General features: G+C 57.5%; 2 protein-coding genes across 2 annotated transcripts; one reads left to right on the top strand and one right to left on the bottom strand.

Annotated features, from left to right (window-relative positions):
* The first annotated feature begins 2,988 nt into the window (after positions 1–2,988).
* On the top strand, positions 2,989–13,816 carry LOC130578709 (endothelin receptor type B-like). Its single transcript, XM_057374999.1, has 8 exons — positions 2,989–3,206; positions 7,074–7,595; positions 8,440–8,552; positions 8,957–9,161; positions 10,622–10,771; positions 11,425–11,558; positions 12,080–12,188; positions 12,836–13,816. Exons 2-8 carry the CDS (start codon positions 7,110–7,112, stop codon positions 12,983–12,985), a joined length of 1,347 nt encoding a protein of 448 aa, XP_057230982.1. The 5' UTR covers positions 2,989–3,206; positions 7,074–7,109; the 3' UTR covers positions 12,986–13,816.
* Positions 13,817–15,717: 1,901 nt separating this feature from the next.
* LOC130578745 (DNA-directed RNA polymerases I and III subunit RPAC2-like) lies at positions 15,718–17,350 on the bottom strand (the record flags this gene model as incomplete). Its single annotated transcript, XM_057375073.1, has 4 exons — positions 15,718–15,854; positions 16,540–16,622; positions 16,968–17,044; positions 17,250–17,350. Coding segments are annotated over 4 exons (309 nt in total), but the record flags the coding sequence as incomplete, so codon positions are not given.
* Positions 17,351–18,293: the final 943 nt, after the last annotated feature.

The raw sequence follows: 18,293 nt of genomic DNA, 5'->3' as shown, positions 1-18,293 counted from the left end.
ATCCTGCTGGCTCCTATCCATGGAATTCTCCCGAGCTGTGGCTCCTTGGAGCTTGCCCAGGACCAGCCGTGCCAGGGCAGCACCGGTGGCAGCAGAAATCCAAATGAATCATATCAGATGTGTCTTCCCAAAAATGAGAGGGGGAAATGATCCCAGGGAGCTGCTGCTCGCCCCCACGGTGCTGCTGGGCTGGACTGGGAGGGATTCCAGGAGCAGCTCCCTCATCCTCATCACTGCAGAGACTCCACACCAGCCTTGGGACCCAGCGTGTGCCAGGGCAGCTCGGGCTGGGTGAGATTGGCTTTCCTGGGGTCTCCAAGGAGTCGGGGCCCTCCTTTGTCTCCTTTGGCAGAACAGAGAGGGCCATTCATGCCCTGTCCCGTGCAGGAGCGTGACTGTCCCAGAATAGGCTGCAGGGCAGGCGGGGAGGGGGCCCTGCACACCCCAAACTCCTCATTTATGGCAAAAGAGCCAAAAAGGCACTGCAGCCCCTCTCAGAGGCCAAAGGGTTAACAGGTGGCCATGCCATGGATCCTGCCCTGGGGAGAGGAGCCCTCTGAGGGACAGCTCCCTGCCCTGCCTGGGGACAGCAGTGACAGGARGGGACAGRGCCAGGTCACCCCTKGGGGCCCTTCAAASCCTTGTTGGGTCCCACCCTGGCCYCAAAGCCCAGCCCYGGGGTYGCAGGGATTCAGCGAGGAACAGAAAGGCTTCCCTGAGCTCCAGAGGCAGCTCTGGGACAAAGCTGTGARGAGGAGACATTTCTGCACCAAAAAGGGGGAATTTCTGTCCCCAAACTGGGCCATGGATGCCCCCATCCAGCCCAGCAAACCCAGCTTTATCTGAGTCCTTCCTACCAAACCTGGCTTTTCCTCTGAGTCCTTCCCACCAAATTTGGCTTTTCCTGAGCATTTACCCACTAAACCTGGCTTTTCCTCCATGCCCTTCCCACCAAACCTGGCTTTTTCTGTCTTTCCCCAGAGGCTCCTGGGGGCTGCCACACACCAAAATGAGCCAGGCAAGGAAGACTGAGCTGGAGAACAGAAAGCAAACTATTTGAGTCTGATCCCTACGTGACAATACCCAAAGAGAGGGCAAAATGTGATCCACGGGACCTCATAAAATCCTTCTGCTCCCAAAAAAGTGTRGAGTGACAGTTCCAAATGAAACCTTCAATTTCCAAAAGAGAACACCTCAGCACTTGGATGGTTTCTGGCACCTTGGCTGGAGCAGGGAGCTGCTGGGACCGTGTCTGTCCCTGAGTGATCCCATCCCGAYCTACAGAGCACAGCCCAGACTTGGGGAACCATGGAGAAATGGGAGGGTGGCAGATCCCTGAGAGGTGCCCTCTGCTTTGGGATGGACAGGGGAGGGTCTGAATGAGGTTTTGTTCTCTGCTCAGCTCTGATCAAGGGCAGGAGTCAACGAAGATGTAATTTTCCATGGATCATCCACGGCTCTAATTCACCAAATCTTCACRGAATCATGGAAATGACTCAGTGGAGAGACAGAGTTCTTGTGCTTTCACACAAAGAAGGGAGGAAGCAGCCAAGCCACCAATACAGATGATTTCTACCCGGTTTTGTTTACAAACCTTGGCCCCTGATAAAGCCAGGCTGGTCCTGTTCTCAMCAGCAACTTGGGACAAATCTTGAAATGAGAGGGAATTTCATCCATCCCTGGGTTGTGATACAGGAGAAAGAAGGGCTGCAACGGGGCAGAAATACAACAGTGTTTCATCATTAACTTCTGMAGTTCCTGAAAGTAGCAAAGATCAGAAAATCACAGARTCATGGAATGGTTTGGGTTGGGAGGGACCTTACAGCTCATCCCATTCCACCCCCTGCCATGGCAGGGACACCTTCCATGAGCCCAGGTGGCTCCAAGTCCTGTCTAGCCTGGCCTTGAACACTGCCAGAGGTGGGACCAGTCTCTCCATCTGGATCCTGGATAGCTCAGAATTGCCTCAGTGCAACTGCACAAAGCCAAACTTCCCTTTGGAGCCGGAATCCCTTTGCCCTTTAAACCCGCAGTAAGGACAGATGGATGTTCAGACTCTTCCCAGAGGAAGCACCCCAGGTGGAGGGARATCACATTTCCACAGGGCTGTGTTGCCACCCAGGACTCTGCAATTTGCCATTTTTTTTTCAATAAACATCAGCCATCTCCCATTCCAGGGCASCCAGGTTCACATCCAGGTGAGGAATGAAGCTCTGCTCTCTGAGCAGGTGAGCCAAGGAGGCTGGCAGAGGTTTGTCCATGGGGTTGGGTGAATTCCCTCCTGTGGTTTGGAGGAACCTTCTGAAAGCCCTGCTTGTAATCTTCTGTGGGGAGCAGAGGGGAGGCTTTGGGTCAGGATCAGGGATGGGACTGGACATGGGGGGCAGCTGCTCCTCCCTGGGGTGTCCTGCCCTGATTCCTGACCAACCATACACAAACTGCTCCTCAGACAGCTCGGGCTGCTTCGAATCCATGGGAAAATTAAACCAGAGCTGGCATCTGGAAAGGCACCAGAGATGGGAGTATGGAAGGCACTCCCAGCTTTGTCCCCCTGGACCTGCCTGAGCCAGGCCAGGCTYGGGGACACCGTGCCAGAGGGACRAGGGAGGTTCATCCTTCCCTCCCCAGCTTGGGGACACTGTGTAAGGGACGAGGGAGGTTCMTCCTTCCGTTCCCAGCACCTCAGGGATGTTTTCCCTCTCTGTCCCCTCTRCTGGAAGGGACCCTCAGGTCCCCCAGCYCCTGATCAGRGCACCCWCYTTGCTCCTGAGCCTTTCCTCAGGAGCTCCAGATGGACACACCCTGGGCAGGGGGTCACTTGTCCCAGCTCCATCCCCCAGCCCGGCCGGAGGCTCCTTGGCTCCTGTCCCTCRYGGAGCAGGGGGTGCCCAGAGCCCTCCCAGCTCCCACCCCCTCCAGTTTTATTTGTTTTTTTTATTTTCTCTCCTTCCCAGAGCCATCCTGTGTTTCTCCTGCTTTTCCCTCCTCCATCCCCTTCCCAGCCTCAGCCATTGGTCGCGGGGCAGCCCTGGGACGTTCTATAAAACCACCCACCCTGGAGTCACGGGAGCAAGGAACCCGCAGCACCAGCCCCCACAAAAGCCACCTCCAGGATCCAAAGCACTGCAGTTCTCCAGGACATGCCCAGCAAGGAGCTGTGAGAGGGCTGATCCCAGGAGCACCCGAATTCGAGGGTCACCAGGAAGGTAACTGAGCTCCAGCGGGAAGCTTTGCTGCAAACACAGTGATTCCTTGTGCCAGGGCGGGCTCTTGCAGGATTTACAGCCTCCTCTGGGGATGGCAATGAAGGGACCACGGTGCCTGGGTGAGGTCCAGGATGTGGGCAGGGACAGGAGAAACCCAGAGCCCCTCGGTGGGAGCTCCTTCTGCTCCCCGGACACGCTGGGCTCGGGGCAGGGAGCAGCGGGATGCGGCGGTGTCACCTCTCTCCCTCCTCTCCTCSGCCCGTGGAGATCGTGCTGCAGGATTTATCCGCAGGAAAGCCGTGTTTGGTGTCTGGAGGGATGAGGATGGGAAGGTGGAGCTGCACTGGGATGGAGGAGAGGAGGATGAGGTGGAGGGTGGAGGGAGAGAAGGAGCAGGTGGGGGTGGAGGAAGAGGACGGGGAGGTGGAGGAAGGAGAAGAGGGTGAAGTGGAGGATTTTGGGAGAGGCTGCCGGAGGTGGGGATGGATAGAGGTGCGGATACTGCCTGGGATGTGCCGGCCTCTCCTGGGCTCCCAGGGCAGGGGGCTCTCAGCCCTCACACACCGCTCCCAGGCAGGGTCCAGCTTTGCAGGGCTGTGGTGATGGTTCTCAGCCTCATTTTCTCTCTGGGAATCACCCCTGATGTCCAGGTCAGGATTCCAGCGGATTCAGCTGCGATTTGGGCTCGGCACTGTTGGAATTCTCCCTGAGATGTGTCGGAGCCATTCTCCAACAGCAGCAGCTGGGCCAGGGGGTCGGGCTGGGGRTGGTTCCTTCAGGCACAGCCTCATCTCCCTGAGGGATCAGCAACACCAGCAGAGCTCAGGGGGTTTGGGGCCGAGCCCTGCTGGCTTTGGCTTCCCCGCTGAATAAGCTTCTTGCTGTTCCCGTGCCTCAGTTTCTCTCAGCTGAGGAAGGGCTGTGCTTCCAAGCACTCCAAGGTGGAGTGGACAAAGAGTAAACGGGTGGTTGGACAGAAAAAAAAAACAGCATTTCTCTTTGATTTAAATGTTGGGTTTAGTAAAAGATTTTGGCGAGTTAAAGGCAAGATGGGGGAAAGGGCTTTTCCCCCGGTGTTTTGCAGGAGCTGTGTCCTGTGATCCCCTCATGTGAGATCCTGTGCCACGCCCCAGGGCTKCTGGGCTCTCACATTTACTGTGCCAGGGCTCTGTGGCGGGGAGGGCAGACAGAGCCAGCCCAGGGCTCTGCGGGGRCTGCAGGGATGTCCTGGCACCCACCCCACCCTCCTGAGCCCAGGGGCCACCCCACCCCACCCCACCACAAGCCTCGAGGGGCTGTGCCCTCAAAATGGTCCCTGTGAGCCCTCGGGGATCCCAGGCAGGAATTCTGAGCCGGCTCTGCCCTCTCCTGAGAGCCACAATCCTGTGGGCACAGCGGGAGGAGAGRTCAGGACATCCCCATGGGACACCTGTCCTTGGGGTGGCCGGGGGGACAGGGAGCTGAGGGGGACAGGGAGGCAGAAACCCTGGGAACAGGGCGGAGCAGGGATTTGTGTCCTGGTTTGAGATCCTTTGGGGTTTTATCCATTCTCTCTCCCATTCCCAGACCAGCGCAGGCATTTTCGGGCCCCGGGGATGCTGAGCTGTGCCCACGGGAGCTGGGCTGGACCTGGGGGGCTCCTGCTGGCCGGGCCATTCCCACAGAGCAGTGTCCCCAGCAGGCACTCCCGGCTGGACCCGGGATTCCCCTCGCCCTGTTACAGCCCTGTTACAGCAGTCCTAGGGAGCAGCTCCTGGGCACAGCGGGTTTGGGGTCAGACCCCACCTCTGCCCCGAGGAGCTGGAGCAGAGCCTGGGTCCGAGCTGTGATCCCAGTCAGGCTCTCTGAGCCCTGCCTCACTGGCTCCTCCAGAGCCGGGAAACCCCAGGGAATCCCAAAAAGCCTCCTGTTCCAGTCCAACCACAGCCATTTCTCCTCCCTTCAGAGCCGGGAATTTTCAGTTTGACAAAAATGTGCCTCACCCATTCCAACCAGATTTATCCCTGTCTGAGGAACAGACTGGAATTTGCTGCCCTCTCCCACTCTTCCTCCGGGCTCGTTTCCCGTCCTGGGTGATCCAGAAGCCCCTTCCTCAGAGCCACATCCCCCTGCATGGTGCCACAGCCTCGCTCAGCTTTGCCCTGCTGTTGTGGGGCAGCTCCTCGGCCCTTCCTGCCGCTGAGAGCAAAACAACGGAGCAAAACCACAGAGCCAGGATATTCACTGGTGCTCCGGCCCTGGGGAGCGCTCACTGCGCCAGCAGCGGGGCTGGGATGGGCACGGGGACGGGGATAGCGCTGGGCATGGGGACAGGGATGGCACTGGGCATGGGGACAGGGATGGCACTGGGCATGGGGACAGGGATGGCCCTGGGTACGGGAGGATGGATGTCCCTGGGCACGGAGATGGGGATGGCACTGGGCATGGGGCCGAGTGGGCACGGTGGTTTTGGGAAGGAGGAAGCTCCGTTAACGGGGATGGGGATGGGGAAGGAGGGGCTCTGGGGCTACTCATACACTGGGGTGAGGTGTCAGGTATCAATGGGGCATCACTGGAAAAGGCCCCGCATCGTTCTCCCAGCAGGGCTGTGCTGGGTCTCCCCTTGCAGGGGCAGCCCTTGGGATCTGATGGGCAAGGGATGGTGGTGAAGCTCCAGTTTCCCCATGGARTGGACTGGGAAAGCTCTGCTGGTCCTGTGGGCCCCGAGGCGGAACTGCACAACTGCCCAGATGTCAACAGAGGTGCCCCCAAACTGCAGCCTCAAATGGCTGTGAACTAAATTACCCAAAACTAAACCCTACAACTCCCTGACAGGAGGGGGCAGCCAGGGGGGTCGGGCTGTGCTCCAGGGAACAGGGACAGGAGGAGAGGGAACGGCCTCAGGCTGGGCCAGGGGAGGGACAGGGGGGACATCAGCAGGAATTTCCTCACAGAGAGAGGGGGTCAGGCCTTGGCAGGGGCTGCCCAGGGAGGTGTCCTTGGAGGTGTCCAAGGAAGGCCTGGAGGTGGCACTGAGTGCTCTGGGCTGGGGACAAGGTSRGGACTGGGCACAGCTTKGACTCAATGGGCTGGGAGGTTTTTTCCAGCCCCAGGGATTCTGTGATTCCATGATTTCAGATGAAGATTGGGATGGGCATGGAAGGAAATCGGGACTGGCCAYGGGAGCAGCAGTGCCCGGTGCAGAAGGTGCAGTGGCTGCTCCCTCACCCTGAGCAGGGGCGGGTGCCCCCAGCTGCTACCGGGCTGAGCCAGAGGCACAGGGACAGTTTGTTCTCCCTTCAGTTTGTTCTTCKGAGCTGTTTGAACTCAGCAGCACAAACTCCCACCCGCAGGGTCAGCGGTTCTGACCTGCTGGGATCTGATCTGGCGCTGCTCCTGCTCGCTGGGGTCAGGGAGCTCTGCAGCCACTCAGAGGGTAGAACAGAATTGAATCAAAAAATGGAATTTCCCAGGTTGGGAAGGACCCACAGGACCATCCAGTCCAACCCCCAGCCCTGCACAGATCCCCCAACAATCCCACCCTGTGCATCCCTGGCAGCGCTGTCCAAACACCCCTGGAGCTCTGGCAGCCTTGGGGCTGTGCCCATTCCCTGGGGAGCCTGGGCAGTGCCAGCACCCTCTGGGGACAGAAGAACCTTTCCCTGAGATCCATTGCAATGCCCAGACAAAATTTCAGGTCCTTCCCTTGGGTCCTGCCCCTGCTCACAGAGATCAGGGATCAGAGCTGCCTGTTGTGAGGAGGTTTCAGCCCCCAGTGAGCTCTGACCTCGGTCTCCTCCTCCCCAGGCTGAACCATTTTCTTCTACCCAACATCCCATTCCTCCTTTTCTGCTAAACAACTCTCCCTGGTGCCTTTCTCCCCCACAGATCCAAGCAGGACCCCGAGGCCATCCCAGGAGCATTATGAGGACTCCTGCCCCCAGCTCTGCCATCGGGTCCCCGGCAGGAGCGATCCCAGCTCTCGCCACTCTGGCCCTGTTCCTGGCTCTCCTGTTCCCCGGGACTCACGGACAGACCCCATGGGCGGTCCAGGAGAGCCCRGTACCCCTGGAGGTGCTGGGCCAGGAGCAGGCTTACAGCCTGGTGCAGCCCGGGCTGCTGCGGGGCGTGCCAGTGTCCAACGTGTCCGAGAGCGCAGCCGGGGGCCCCTCGGAGCCGCCGCTGCTGCCCGTGTGTGCCAARCCCGCCGACATCCGCCACGTCTTCAAGTACATCAACACCATCGTGTCCTGCACCATCTTCATCGTGGGCATCATCGGCAACTCCACGCTGCTGCGCATCATCTACAAGAACAAGTGCATGAGGAACGGGCCCAACGTGCTCATCGCCAGCCTGGCGCTGGGGGAYCTGCTCTACATCCTCATCGCTCTGCCCATCAACGTCTACAAGGTGGGGACACGCAGGGATGGGGCTGCTCCCACCACACTGCCCTGGGAGGAACTCTGGGAGAAGCTGTGGCTGCCCCTGGATCCCTGGGATTGTCCAAGGCCAGGCTGGACATTGGGGCTGGGAGCAGCCTGGGACAGTGGGAGGTGTCCCTGCCATGGCAGGGGTGGCACTGGATGGGCTTTAAGGTCCCTCTGAAACCCTTCTGGGGTTCCATGATTTGTGTCACTTGTTAAGGAAARAGCTGGAACAGGGGGTGGGTTCTGGGGTCACCTCAGGATGGGCTCAGGGCTCAGGGAACAGAAGGGCTGTGAATTTAGACTCATTCTCATCCCCATGAGTGGGTGGCCTGGATTTCTYCAGCCTTCAGGACACATTGTCCCCACCTCTGCTTGTCCCCCACCTTGTCCCAGCTGGGTGTGGGGCYGCAGTACCTGGGTTCTGTAGGGAATTGGCTGTGCTCAAGGGTCAGAGGCTGGAAAAGGCTCAGTACACAGGGCTCTGATGCTGTCTGTGCTGGATTTGGGTTGTTTCAGAGCAGCACACCTTCTCCCATCRAAATCAGCCCAGTGGCCCAGGGTGGTGTTTAGGCTCAGATCCACTCAAACCCCTCAGGGTGGGGAGTYAGGACTGGGTGTCTGGCCCATCCTTCATCTCTGTGTCCAGCCAGGSCAATGAAAGGCTCCCAGTGCCCAGACCATGGGAAAACGCCCAGGGCACATTCCCAGCCGTGGGAACCTCGGGGAGCTCTCCCTGCTCTCTGTGAGCTCCCCACACCTCGTGGGCACCCCCTGCTATGGCAGGAAGCTGGGAGCCCATTCCCAGAGCAGCCGTGGTTCTCCCACAGCTCCTGGCCAAGGACTGGCCCTTCGGAGTGCAGGTCTGCAAGCTGGTGCCCTTCATCCAGAAAGCCTCGGTGGGCATCACGGTGCTCAGCCTGTGCGCCCTCAGCATCGACAGGTGAGCACCCACAGCCACCCCCACGCTGCCCAGCCTGGCCCTGGCCCTGGGCTGGTGCCAAAGGCACATCCAGGAGCTCGTCCCAGCCCAGTTCCAAGGYTTCTCTCGTGTGGAGTTGGAGTCCAGCAGGAATTCTTTGGTGGCAGAATTGAAACTCTGCTGGGAAAGGCTGAGGGAGGATCATGACGTGGGTGAGGTGATGGGGAAGGGTGGTCAGGTTGGCCAGGGACAGTCCCCATCCCATCCATCCATGGAGCCCCCTCTTTCCATTCCATATAGAAGGTTTGGGGTGCAGGAGGGAGCTGTGGGGGTAAGGAGCTTTGGGGAYGGCTCCAACCTGCACCCTCTGCTCCCCTCCCTGCTGCTTCCCTCACTCCCCTCTGCTCCTGTCCCCCCCTGGGCAGGTACCGGGCAGTGGCGTCCTGGAGCCGCATCCAGGGCATCGGGATCCCGGTCTGGAAGGCYGTGGAGGTGCTGCTGATCTGGGCTGTGGCCATCGCACTGGCCGTGCCCGAGGCCATCGCCTTCGACATGGTGGAGCTGAGCTACTGGGAGCAGCACCTGTGGGTGTGCATGTTGGCCTCGGAGCAGAAATCCCGCTTCATGAGGGTATGTGTGTGTCCCAATCCCAATCCCTATCCCGCTTCATGAGGGTATGTGTGTGTCCCAATCCCAATCCCTATCCCGCTTCATGAGGGTACGTGTGCGTCTGGATCCTGATCCCAATGCAAAACCAATCCCATGTCATCAGGGTATGTGTTGCATCCCAACCCTGATCCTGATCACAATCCTGCTTCATGAGGGTATGTGTGTGTCCCAATCCCGATCCTGATCCCAATCCCAATCCCAATCCCAATCCCAATCCCAATCCCAATCCCAATCCCAATCCCAATCCCAATCCCAATCCCAATCCCAATCCTGCTTCATGAGGGTATGTGTGCATCCAGACCCCAATCCCAATCCTGCTTTATGAGAGTACGTGTGCATCCCAAGTTCAATCCAGATCCCAATCCCGCTTCATGAGGGTACATGTGCATCCCAACCCCAATCCTGAGCCTGACCCCAATCCCGATCCTGACCTAATCCCAAACCTGACCCCAATCTCAATCCCAATCCCAATCCCAATTCTGCTTCATGGGGGTACATCCCCATGTGGGTGTGCATCCCAATCCCAATCTTGCTTCATGAGACTATGTTTACATTCCAATCCCAACTCCCCTTCATAGTGGCCTGTACCCATCCCAGTTCCAATCCTTATCCTAATCCCAACTGTAATCCCAATCCCCCTTCATAAGGGTCCTTGTCCTTCCCACTCCCGCTCCATGAGGGTCCRTGCTCATCCCAATCCCAGTYCTGCTCCATGAGGGTCTGTGCTCATCACAATCMCAATCCCAATCCTGCTCAATGAGGGTACGTGCAGACCCATTGCGCTGCCCCATGAGGAGCAGGGATCCCAGGCAGCAGGGGATCATCCCTTCTGGGTTCCAGGGGTAAATCCACCTGGAGAGGGCACCTGGCAGCAGAGTCAGAGTGGGCACAGTGTTGTGGGGCCGTGGGGCCGTGGTGCTGAACGTGGGGCAGGGAACAGGAACCTCTGTCGTGTTCCACCCACTATCTCAGGTCAGGGACATCTCAGGAGGCCTCCGAGCCCCCACGCTGTCCCAGCAGCCCAAGGAGCCTTCCCTGGGCTCTCAGCTTTTATTGTGAGCCAGGAGTGAAGACCCTCATCCATAGGCATTATCCCCCTGCGCCCAACAAACGAGCTCCTCCAAGAGCAGTGACGGGCCAGAGGTTCAGTGGCATAGTGGAACTCAGGCAAAGTTGGATGGTCTTGGGGGGCTTTTCCAGCCTTGGTGATTCCATGATTCCACGATTCCATGATTCCATAATTCCTTATAAACCAGGCTTTACATCTGTAGGTCAAACCCATGCACCACCCTTGGAAAGGACAATCGCAAGAGCTCATAGGGCAGGGCAGTGACGCTTCCTCCCACCTTAAATGTCTGTACAGGCAGCTCTGGTCCCACCCTGCCCTGTCCCCATTCCCACTGCTCTCCCTCTCCCTGCAGTTCTACCGGGATGTCAAGGACTGGTGGCTTTTTGGCTTCTATTTCTGCCTGCCCTTGGTGTGCACGGGCATCTTCTACACCCTCATGTCCTGCGAGATGCTGAGCAAGAGGAACGGCATGAGGATTGCCCTGAACGACCACATGAAACGGGTGAGAGAGCAGGGAGACTTCTGGGATTTCCCAAAGAGGAGGGGAGCTGTGGAAGGGGATCAGGAGGACCTGGCAAAGCCTCCCAGCAGATCCTGGCACGTGATTGGTGCAGGGATTAAAGCAGGGAAAAGAGCCTTCAGCTCCATCATCTCCAGTACTGGGAAYGAGCCCAAACCTTCTGACAACAGCCCAGCTTCATGAAAGCTCTCCTGGTCATTTATCACAACCCACACCACACTGGACCAAAGGCTGGATGTGCCAARTCCCAGCCAAGGGGTGCAGGGAGGAGTTCATTGTCCCCTCCCAGGTTTGGGAATGATTCCTTGAGGAACACCAGCTAATTGTCACCATAAGGAGGTGAGGGGTGAATGGAGGAGGCCCCATGTCCCCTGGAGCCACCAGGAGCGATGGTGGGGAGGGGTCTGGCCCATGTGGAGCTCTGTTGCCCTGCCYCTTTCTGCAGCCTGGACCATCCAGATGCTGCAGGGTTCCAGGAGCAGCCTGGGCAGGTGGAAATGTCCCTGCCCATGGTGGGACAAGACGAGCTTTAAYGTCCTTTCCAACCCAAACCGTTCCATGATTYCATGATTTGGGACCTGCTTTGCCCCACCTGCTCCCCAGTTCTCACCTTGTCCTGTCCTCACRTCCGGCAGCGCCGGGAGGTGGCCAAGACCGTGTTCTGCCTGGTGGTGATCTTCGCGCTCTGCTGGCTGCCCCTGCACCTCAGCCGCATCCTCAAGAAAACCATCTACGACCAGACRGACCCCAACCGCTGCGAGCTGCTCAGGTGCTGYSAGCTCCCCAGGGAYGGGCAAGGCTCTGCCTGGGGRAGCTGCCTTCCAATCCTGCTTTGGKGATGCCTGTTCCRGGTGGCATTGCACTCCTGATGGGCACGGAGAGGGTGGGGGAACATGAGAAGGGTCAACTTCACTTTTGGGATGTCTCCTGGGCACAGGAACATTCCCAGCAGGGCTGAGGGCTCCTCACTTTCTGCTGGGTGGGAAGGGTCCATCTCCCTCCCCTCCCACCCATCAACCCAAATCCAGCCCAGGCCAGGGGCTGCTGCTGTGCTGGAATTGGGAACATCAGGAGCACCAGAAAAAAGCAGAGCTCAATGCTCTTGGCTTCCTCAGGGAGTGCTCCTCACAAGGAAAAGTGTTTTTTTCTTCAGAAATGATGGATTTGTGCTCYGCTCTGTCATCAGTTCCAGCCCCTCCCTGGAAGCAGGAACCCAAGCCAGGCACTTTGGAAACTCCCTCAGTTATCCATGAGCTTCTAACAGGTTTGTTCTCTCCCCTCCTGCCTCAGTTTCCTCCTGGTGATGGATTATTTCGGGATCAACATGGCCTCCCTCAACTCCTGCATCAACCCTGTGGCTCTGTACTTTGTCAGCCGGAAATTCAAGAATTGCTTCCAGGTGGGAATGACCCCTCCAGAGCTCCTGGCTGTGGCTCCCCATCCCAGACACCACTAGGCCCAGGGGCACGAGCTGATCTTACCCCTCATCCCAAATTTTCTCTGTTAGGAGCCTCTCTTCCCAGCTCCAAGTACMTCACAGCTCAGTGCCCTGCTGGGGGGAGGCTTTTGCCAGAGCAGGATTTAGGACAAGCCAWAAATTCCCTGTCCTTTTGGAACAGGAACACCCCCATAAACCATCAGACCAGGGGCTGGGGCTGCTCCAAACTTTGAGCCCAAGGTGTCTGGAGATAGTTTTCAGGAGTAGTGAAGCCCTGAGAAGGGAAGGGGATGGGATGGGATGGGATGGGATGGGATGGGATGGGATGGGATGGGATGGGAACTGGGCCCAGTCAAGCATCACCCATATTTTCTGTCCCCCAATGACAAAAACCCACAACTAAAAGGAATGCCCCAAATTTTTGTATCCTCATTTCCCATCTACACCAGGCCCATCCTGGCAAACCTGCTCCCAGCAGAGCTGCAGGACAGCAAGGCTCAGGAGTGCCATTGCCAGCACAGGGGCACATGCTGGCACAGATTTGGGAATATTTCGTTCCCTTTTCCCATTCCCCACACTGTGACCTCTCCCTCCTTGTGTCTCCCCAGTCGTGCCTGTGCTGCTGGTGCCAGCGGCCAGCCCTGAGCATCACCCCCACGGATGAGAAGGGATCTGTGGGAAAGTGGAAAGCCACGGGGCAGGAGCTGGGGTTGGACCGGAGCAGCTCCCGCCTGAGCAACAAGTACAGCTCTTCCTAAAGCCCTGTCACCTGCCAAGGACAAGGCACAGGGACAGCAGGACCCCTCCGATCCTCTCCCAGGCTTTTCCTGGCTGGGCCTGGAGCAGCTTTGCCCTCCTGTCCTACCCCACTGGGAAGGAGCTGGAGCGTTTCCTCAGGACCRGCTCCACACCCAGCCCCTGCTGCCAGCGACTGCCTCTGCAGGAGAGGGAAGGGGATTCGGATCCTCACGGGATTTTTCATTCCTTGCAGGAAAACCAAGGRACTTCTGGCCTTTTGCCTGGGGGTGGAAGGTGGGGCGGGGGGATGTGAGTGGAAAGGAAAGGRAAGTCGGTGTGGTCACTTGGAGATGGATGTGGGGTGAGGAGGAGAGGGAGAGTGACAATTCCAGCTGTGACAGCCACCCAAAGCTTGGATAAATCCCTAGCTGTGCTGCTGGGACCATGTGTCCCTGGGCAGAGAGGGAGCCAGGATGGATCCAGGTGCTGGGACATCTCCTTCTGCTTGGGGTGAGCACAGAAGGGCAGTGACTCTGCCACTGTCACCCACCTGGCCCAGGGAKCCTTCAAAGCCTCCTCCTCTTCCTCTGCCCCAGGAAACCCGCCCCAGGCTCTGGCCTGGGGATAAAGGTCACCCCACCTGTGACCACAGGCCTTGGGGACCATTGTCCTGGCTCCATGCCCTCCAGCCAAGCCATGGGCTCAGCTCCCCCTCCCCAGGGATGGGAGAGCTCCTGGGCACTGCTCTTCCTTCCAGAGCAGAGCTGGCAATCCCAGGAAAGGGAAGGCAGTGACAGTTCAGATCCAGGGCCCAGCCCTCCCCTTCCCAGCCCCCCGTGGCACCTGGCAGCAGGCAAGGGACAGGAGCCAGCTGTGCACTTCCAGGAAAGCATCCAACCTCAACCCACAGCCTGTAGCAGCTGCAATGTCACAGTCCAGGGCTCCTGCGAGGGGATCACCTGCATTGGGAAAAGGGATCTCAGTGCCTGGAGCTGGTGTTGCCTCTGCCAGCCATGGGACAGAGGGGCTGCATCCTGACATGGCCTGGCCACTGTAACTCCAAAGCCATGGGCCAGTTGTCCTCGTGGTCACATGGAGGTGGGAATGGCAGTGGAGAAAGTCCAACTTCAGCTGGAARAGCCACTAGAACCAACCAAAATACGGGAAAGAGCTTCTCCAAATTTATTATTCACAATAATTCATCCCCTGGGGGATATTCCAGCAATTTTCAAGGCCAGGATGGACAGGGCCACCGAGTGGGAGATGTCCCTGCCTGTGGCAGGGGGGGAATGAGATGGACTTTAGGGTCCCTCCCAACCCAACCCATCCTGTGATTCCAGTCCATGTGATTACATTCTAACAATTGCTCTTGCCTCTTGCCAAAACTTCCAGAAAGCCTACATGAAAACTTTTTTTAACCAAGCTTTTGATGTTTTTCTGTTGATTTTCCTTTCTCTCTTTTTCCTCTCTCTCTCTTTTCCTTCTTTCCCCCTTTTACCTTGTCAAGGAAAAAAATGGCGAGAGGAAAATGGGAGAAGAAACGAGACCTGCAATTAAAACATTTTCCAGGGGGTGGGGTGGTTTTTTTAAGCTTAACTTTCACTGAAATGTTTATGTTTTACAAATAAATCATAAAGACAAATGGGTTTCAAGGAGAACAGACACTGAGAAATTTCAAGACCAGCCTGCTTCCCCATAAATTTCCCAATCCATGGAGCAATCTGTGTCCATTTGCAGTGCTGCTGTTGGGCTCTGCTGCGTTTGTTGGTGGAAAAATGAAGTCTGAAGAGAAAACTGATAAAGACTGAAAGGTTCCAGCACAGACACCTCAGAAAAAGGGTATTTTTAATTGATTTTGCTTATGAACAAATCAGAATTCTGTGTATTTCTGTAGTTTTCCACATCTATAGGCAAATGGAGTCTGTGAGTCCAACTCAGCACCTCCCACTGCTCCCAGGAGCTCCCACTGTGGTGTGGGACCATGGGCAGGATGAATCCCTGGCAGCAATCAGAGCAAAAGGAGCTGTGTTAGGGCATCTGAGTCCAGCACAACCCCACCAGGAACGGTCAGAGAGGCCCAGTTCACCAATTCCCATGTGCCAGGGGGATTTTATAGGGAAACCCAGCATTCCCCATCCTCCCTCTCCCTCCTCTGTGTGTCCCCAATAAACCACAGAGTATTTGAAGGAAATCCTGGGGTTGCAGAGGCTGCTCAACACCTCCCTGAGGGCACCAGGGGATGGGCTGTGTCCCCTGGCCAGAGCAATCCAGAAAGGGTCRCAAACCTTCAGAATTGCACACTTGACACCCACCCAAAGCTTCCCCTCAGAGAGCTGAGCCCAGCACCAGGGTTTCACTGGGGAATGCCTGCAAMCTGCTAGGGAGGAGGCTCAGACACAGGGAATGGCTTCCCAGTGCCAGAGGGCAGGGATGGATGGGATATTGGGAAGGAATTGTTCCCTGGGAGGGTGGGGAGGCCCTGGCACAGGGTGCCCAGAGAAGCTGTGGCTGCCCCTGGATCCCTGGCAGTGCCCAAGGCCAGGCTGGACATTGGGGCTGGGAGCAGCCTGGGACAGTGGAATGTGTCCCCTAGTTCCAGCTGGAATTAGATGGACTTTAAGGTCCCTTCCCATCCAAAGCATTCCATGATTCTATGATTTTCCATCCCTGTGCTGAGCAAGACACTTCTGCAGCATCTAAATTAATAAGCTTTATTATTAGAGAAAATACATTTTGCAATAAAGTAAAAAAAAAAAACCAACCAAAAACTCTCGCCTGGACACACAGAATTCAACACACAGAGGTCATGAATCCATGGGATACCCATGCCATTCCCAAAGGCTACTGCATCTCCTCCTCCTTCTGTGCCCTGAACTCCTTCATGCTCCTCTGAAACCAGAGCAAAGGACAAATGTCACCAACATGACCCTGAGTGACTCATGTAGCATGGAGCCACCACCCTGCTGAACTGGCAGTCCTCTGCCTGGAGCCTGTAAAAGCTGGAAGCTTTGACACTGGGAAGCACCTGGCACCAACTGCTTCTGGAAGTAGCTGAGCTTTCCAGACACTCCAAGGGAGAGGGAGCCAGGCCACGGATCAGGCAGAGCCTGTCCAAAAAACTCCCCAATTTTYCTGTCAAAGGTGCCTCCAACACAGGCCTCGGCCTCCCTGTCCTGGGATCAAGGGAGAGAATACCCCTGGAGCTCTCAGGGTATGGATCAAGCACACCTGAGCTCTCCAGGAATAGACCAAACAGATCCTGAGCTCTCAGGAATGGACCAAACAGACCCTGAACCCTCCAGGAATGGACCCTCCAGGAGTGGACCAAGGGACAGAACAGACCCTGAGCTCTCTGGGAATGGACCAAGGGAGGACAGAACAGATCCTGAGCTCTCTGGGAATGGACCAAGGGAGGACAGAACAGATCCTGAGCTCTCTGGGAATGGACCAAGGGAGGACAGAACAGATCCTGAGCTCTCTGGGAATGGACCAAGGGACAGAACAGACCCTGAGCTCTCTGGGAATGGACCAAGGGAGGACGGAACAGACCCAGAGCTCCCTGGGAATGTCTCACCTCAAACGTGTTGAGCACGTGTTGGCAAACTCCCATCAGGTCGTTCAGCCCTTTCCGGAATGGTTCCACAGCAGGAAGGGCCCCTTTGGGAAAAGATGGGAACAGATGGATYAGTGACACAGGAGGTGCTCGCTTCCCCAGGCAGTCTGTACCTCCCCAAGTGTGTGCCCCACCCCCAGCCCCACAGCTCRGGGTGCCAGGGCTGCTGCCAGCCAGCCCAGGCACCAGGGATGGTGCTTCCCACTGCAGCTGGAGCAGAATTATGGCAGCAGCCCGTGAGGCTCAGCAAAGGGGCAGAACACTGCAGTGCCTGGCATAGGGCACGGGGACAGGGCTTGGCTTTAYTGAAATGACTCCTGGTGGGAAGCTGGCAGGAGTAGGGGGAAATTCCATGGGCCCCGGACAGGGAGGAAGAGCTCCAGCCTCACCYCTGGTCTGGATCCTGAAGTTGATCTTGCTTTCCGAGGGGTGTGTGATGCAGTAGCCACAGAACTCCACATCAGGGCTGCAGGACAGCAGAGAGGGGAGCAGTGAAACCCAGGCCAATCCATGGCAAATCCCAAAAACRCTGGAGGCTTGGGGCACCCCAGACCTGCTGGAACTCTGGATGTTTCCAGAATGACTTAGGGGAAGGATGTGGGCCATCTGTCTCATGAGGTGTGGATCAGGGAGGAGAAGGCCAGGGCAGGTCCCTCAGAGGCCCCACTCACTTCTTCATGACCATGTAGCGCAGGGAGTTGCCCAGAGTGTGATCCTCGTCGTGCAGCACAAACGTGACACAGTTCCCATCYGTCCCATCCGCCTGGATCTGTCACCAGTGGGAAGAGAAGAGAAGCGAAGCTGTAACCTCCCTGACATCAGGGACACCTGAAGGGTGAYGATCAGCTCCTGTCTCAGCTTCCCAGAGTAACTGGGAGCTCTGGCTGGGCCACCKCTGCTACTGCTGTGTGATCAAAACACCGTCACAGAGGAGGGAAAGCTCCAAAACTGCACCTGGTTTTAAAACACCTTAGTCCTGACCTCCCCCTGCTTCTGTTCCCCACAGGAGGACCKCAAACTCCTGAACTTCATTACATTTTCCCAAAAGGTGTGTTCCCTGCTGTCCCTCATGTTTCAGGTGACAGCACTCGCTGCCTGGAGACCATGGACACCATAATGGAGTTTCCCGTGCCAGGGAAAGCCCCGCGGTGACCCGGGGTGGGCTCGGGGGTCTCTGGGGTGGCACCTGGGGGGTTGAGATGCAGGAATGGAGGGAAGGAAGGCCCAAGGGCAGGTGGGATGGAGCAGCAGGGTGGGAGCAGCAGGATCTGGGCTGTTTCCCACAGCTGGGATGGGGCAGCAGCCCCGGGATGTGGCCAAGAGCTGGCTGTCCCCACCACAGGCGAGCGTGCCCTACCACTGAGCCGGGTTTGGGAATGACAGCACYACGGAACCATGGAATCACTGAGGCTGGAAAAGCCTCCAAGATCTCCAGTGCACAACCACTGTCCAGCACTGCCCAGGCCACCATAACCGCATCCCCATGTCCCACATGCATAGGGCTCTTAAACTCTCCAGGCACGGGGATCCACACCTGCCCTGGGCAGCTGYTCCAGGGCTGGACAACCCTTTCCACGAAGGATTTTCCCCTAATATCCCAYCTGACCCTGCCCKGGCACAAGGTGAGGCCGCTTTTCCCCAGGAGCAGCGCCCGGGCTCCCCGCTCCACCTCCTGTCAGGGGTTGTGGGGAGCGAGCGCATCCCTCCCGTTCCCG

Source organism: Malurus melanocephalus, unplaced genomic scaffold, assembly GCF_030028575.1.
Source record: "Malurus melanocephalus ecotype Western Australia unplaced genomic scaffold, MMel_1.1 scaffold_237, whole genome shotgun sequence".
NCBI lineage: Eukaryota > Metazoa > Chordata > Aves > Passeriformes > Maluridae > Malurus > Malurus melanocephalus.
This window is presented reverse-complemented; position numbering and strand designations above follow the sequence as displayed.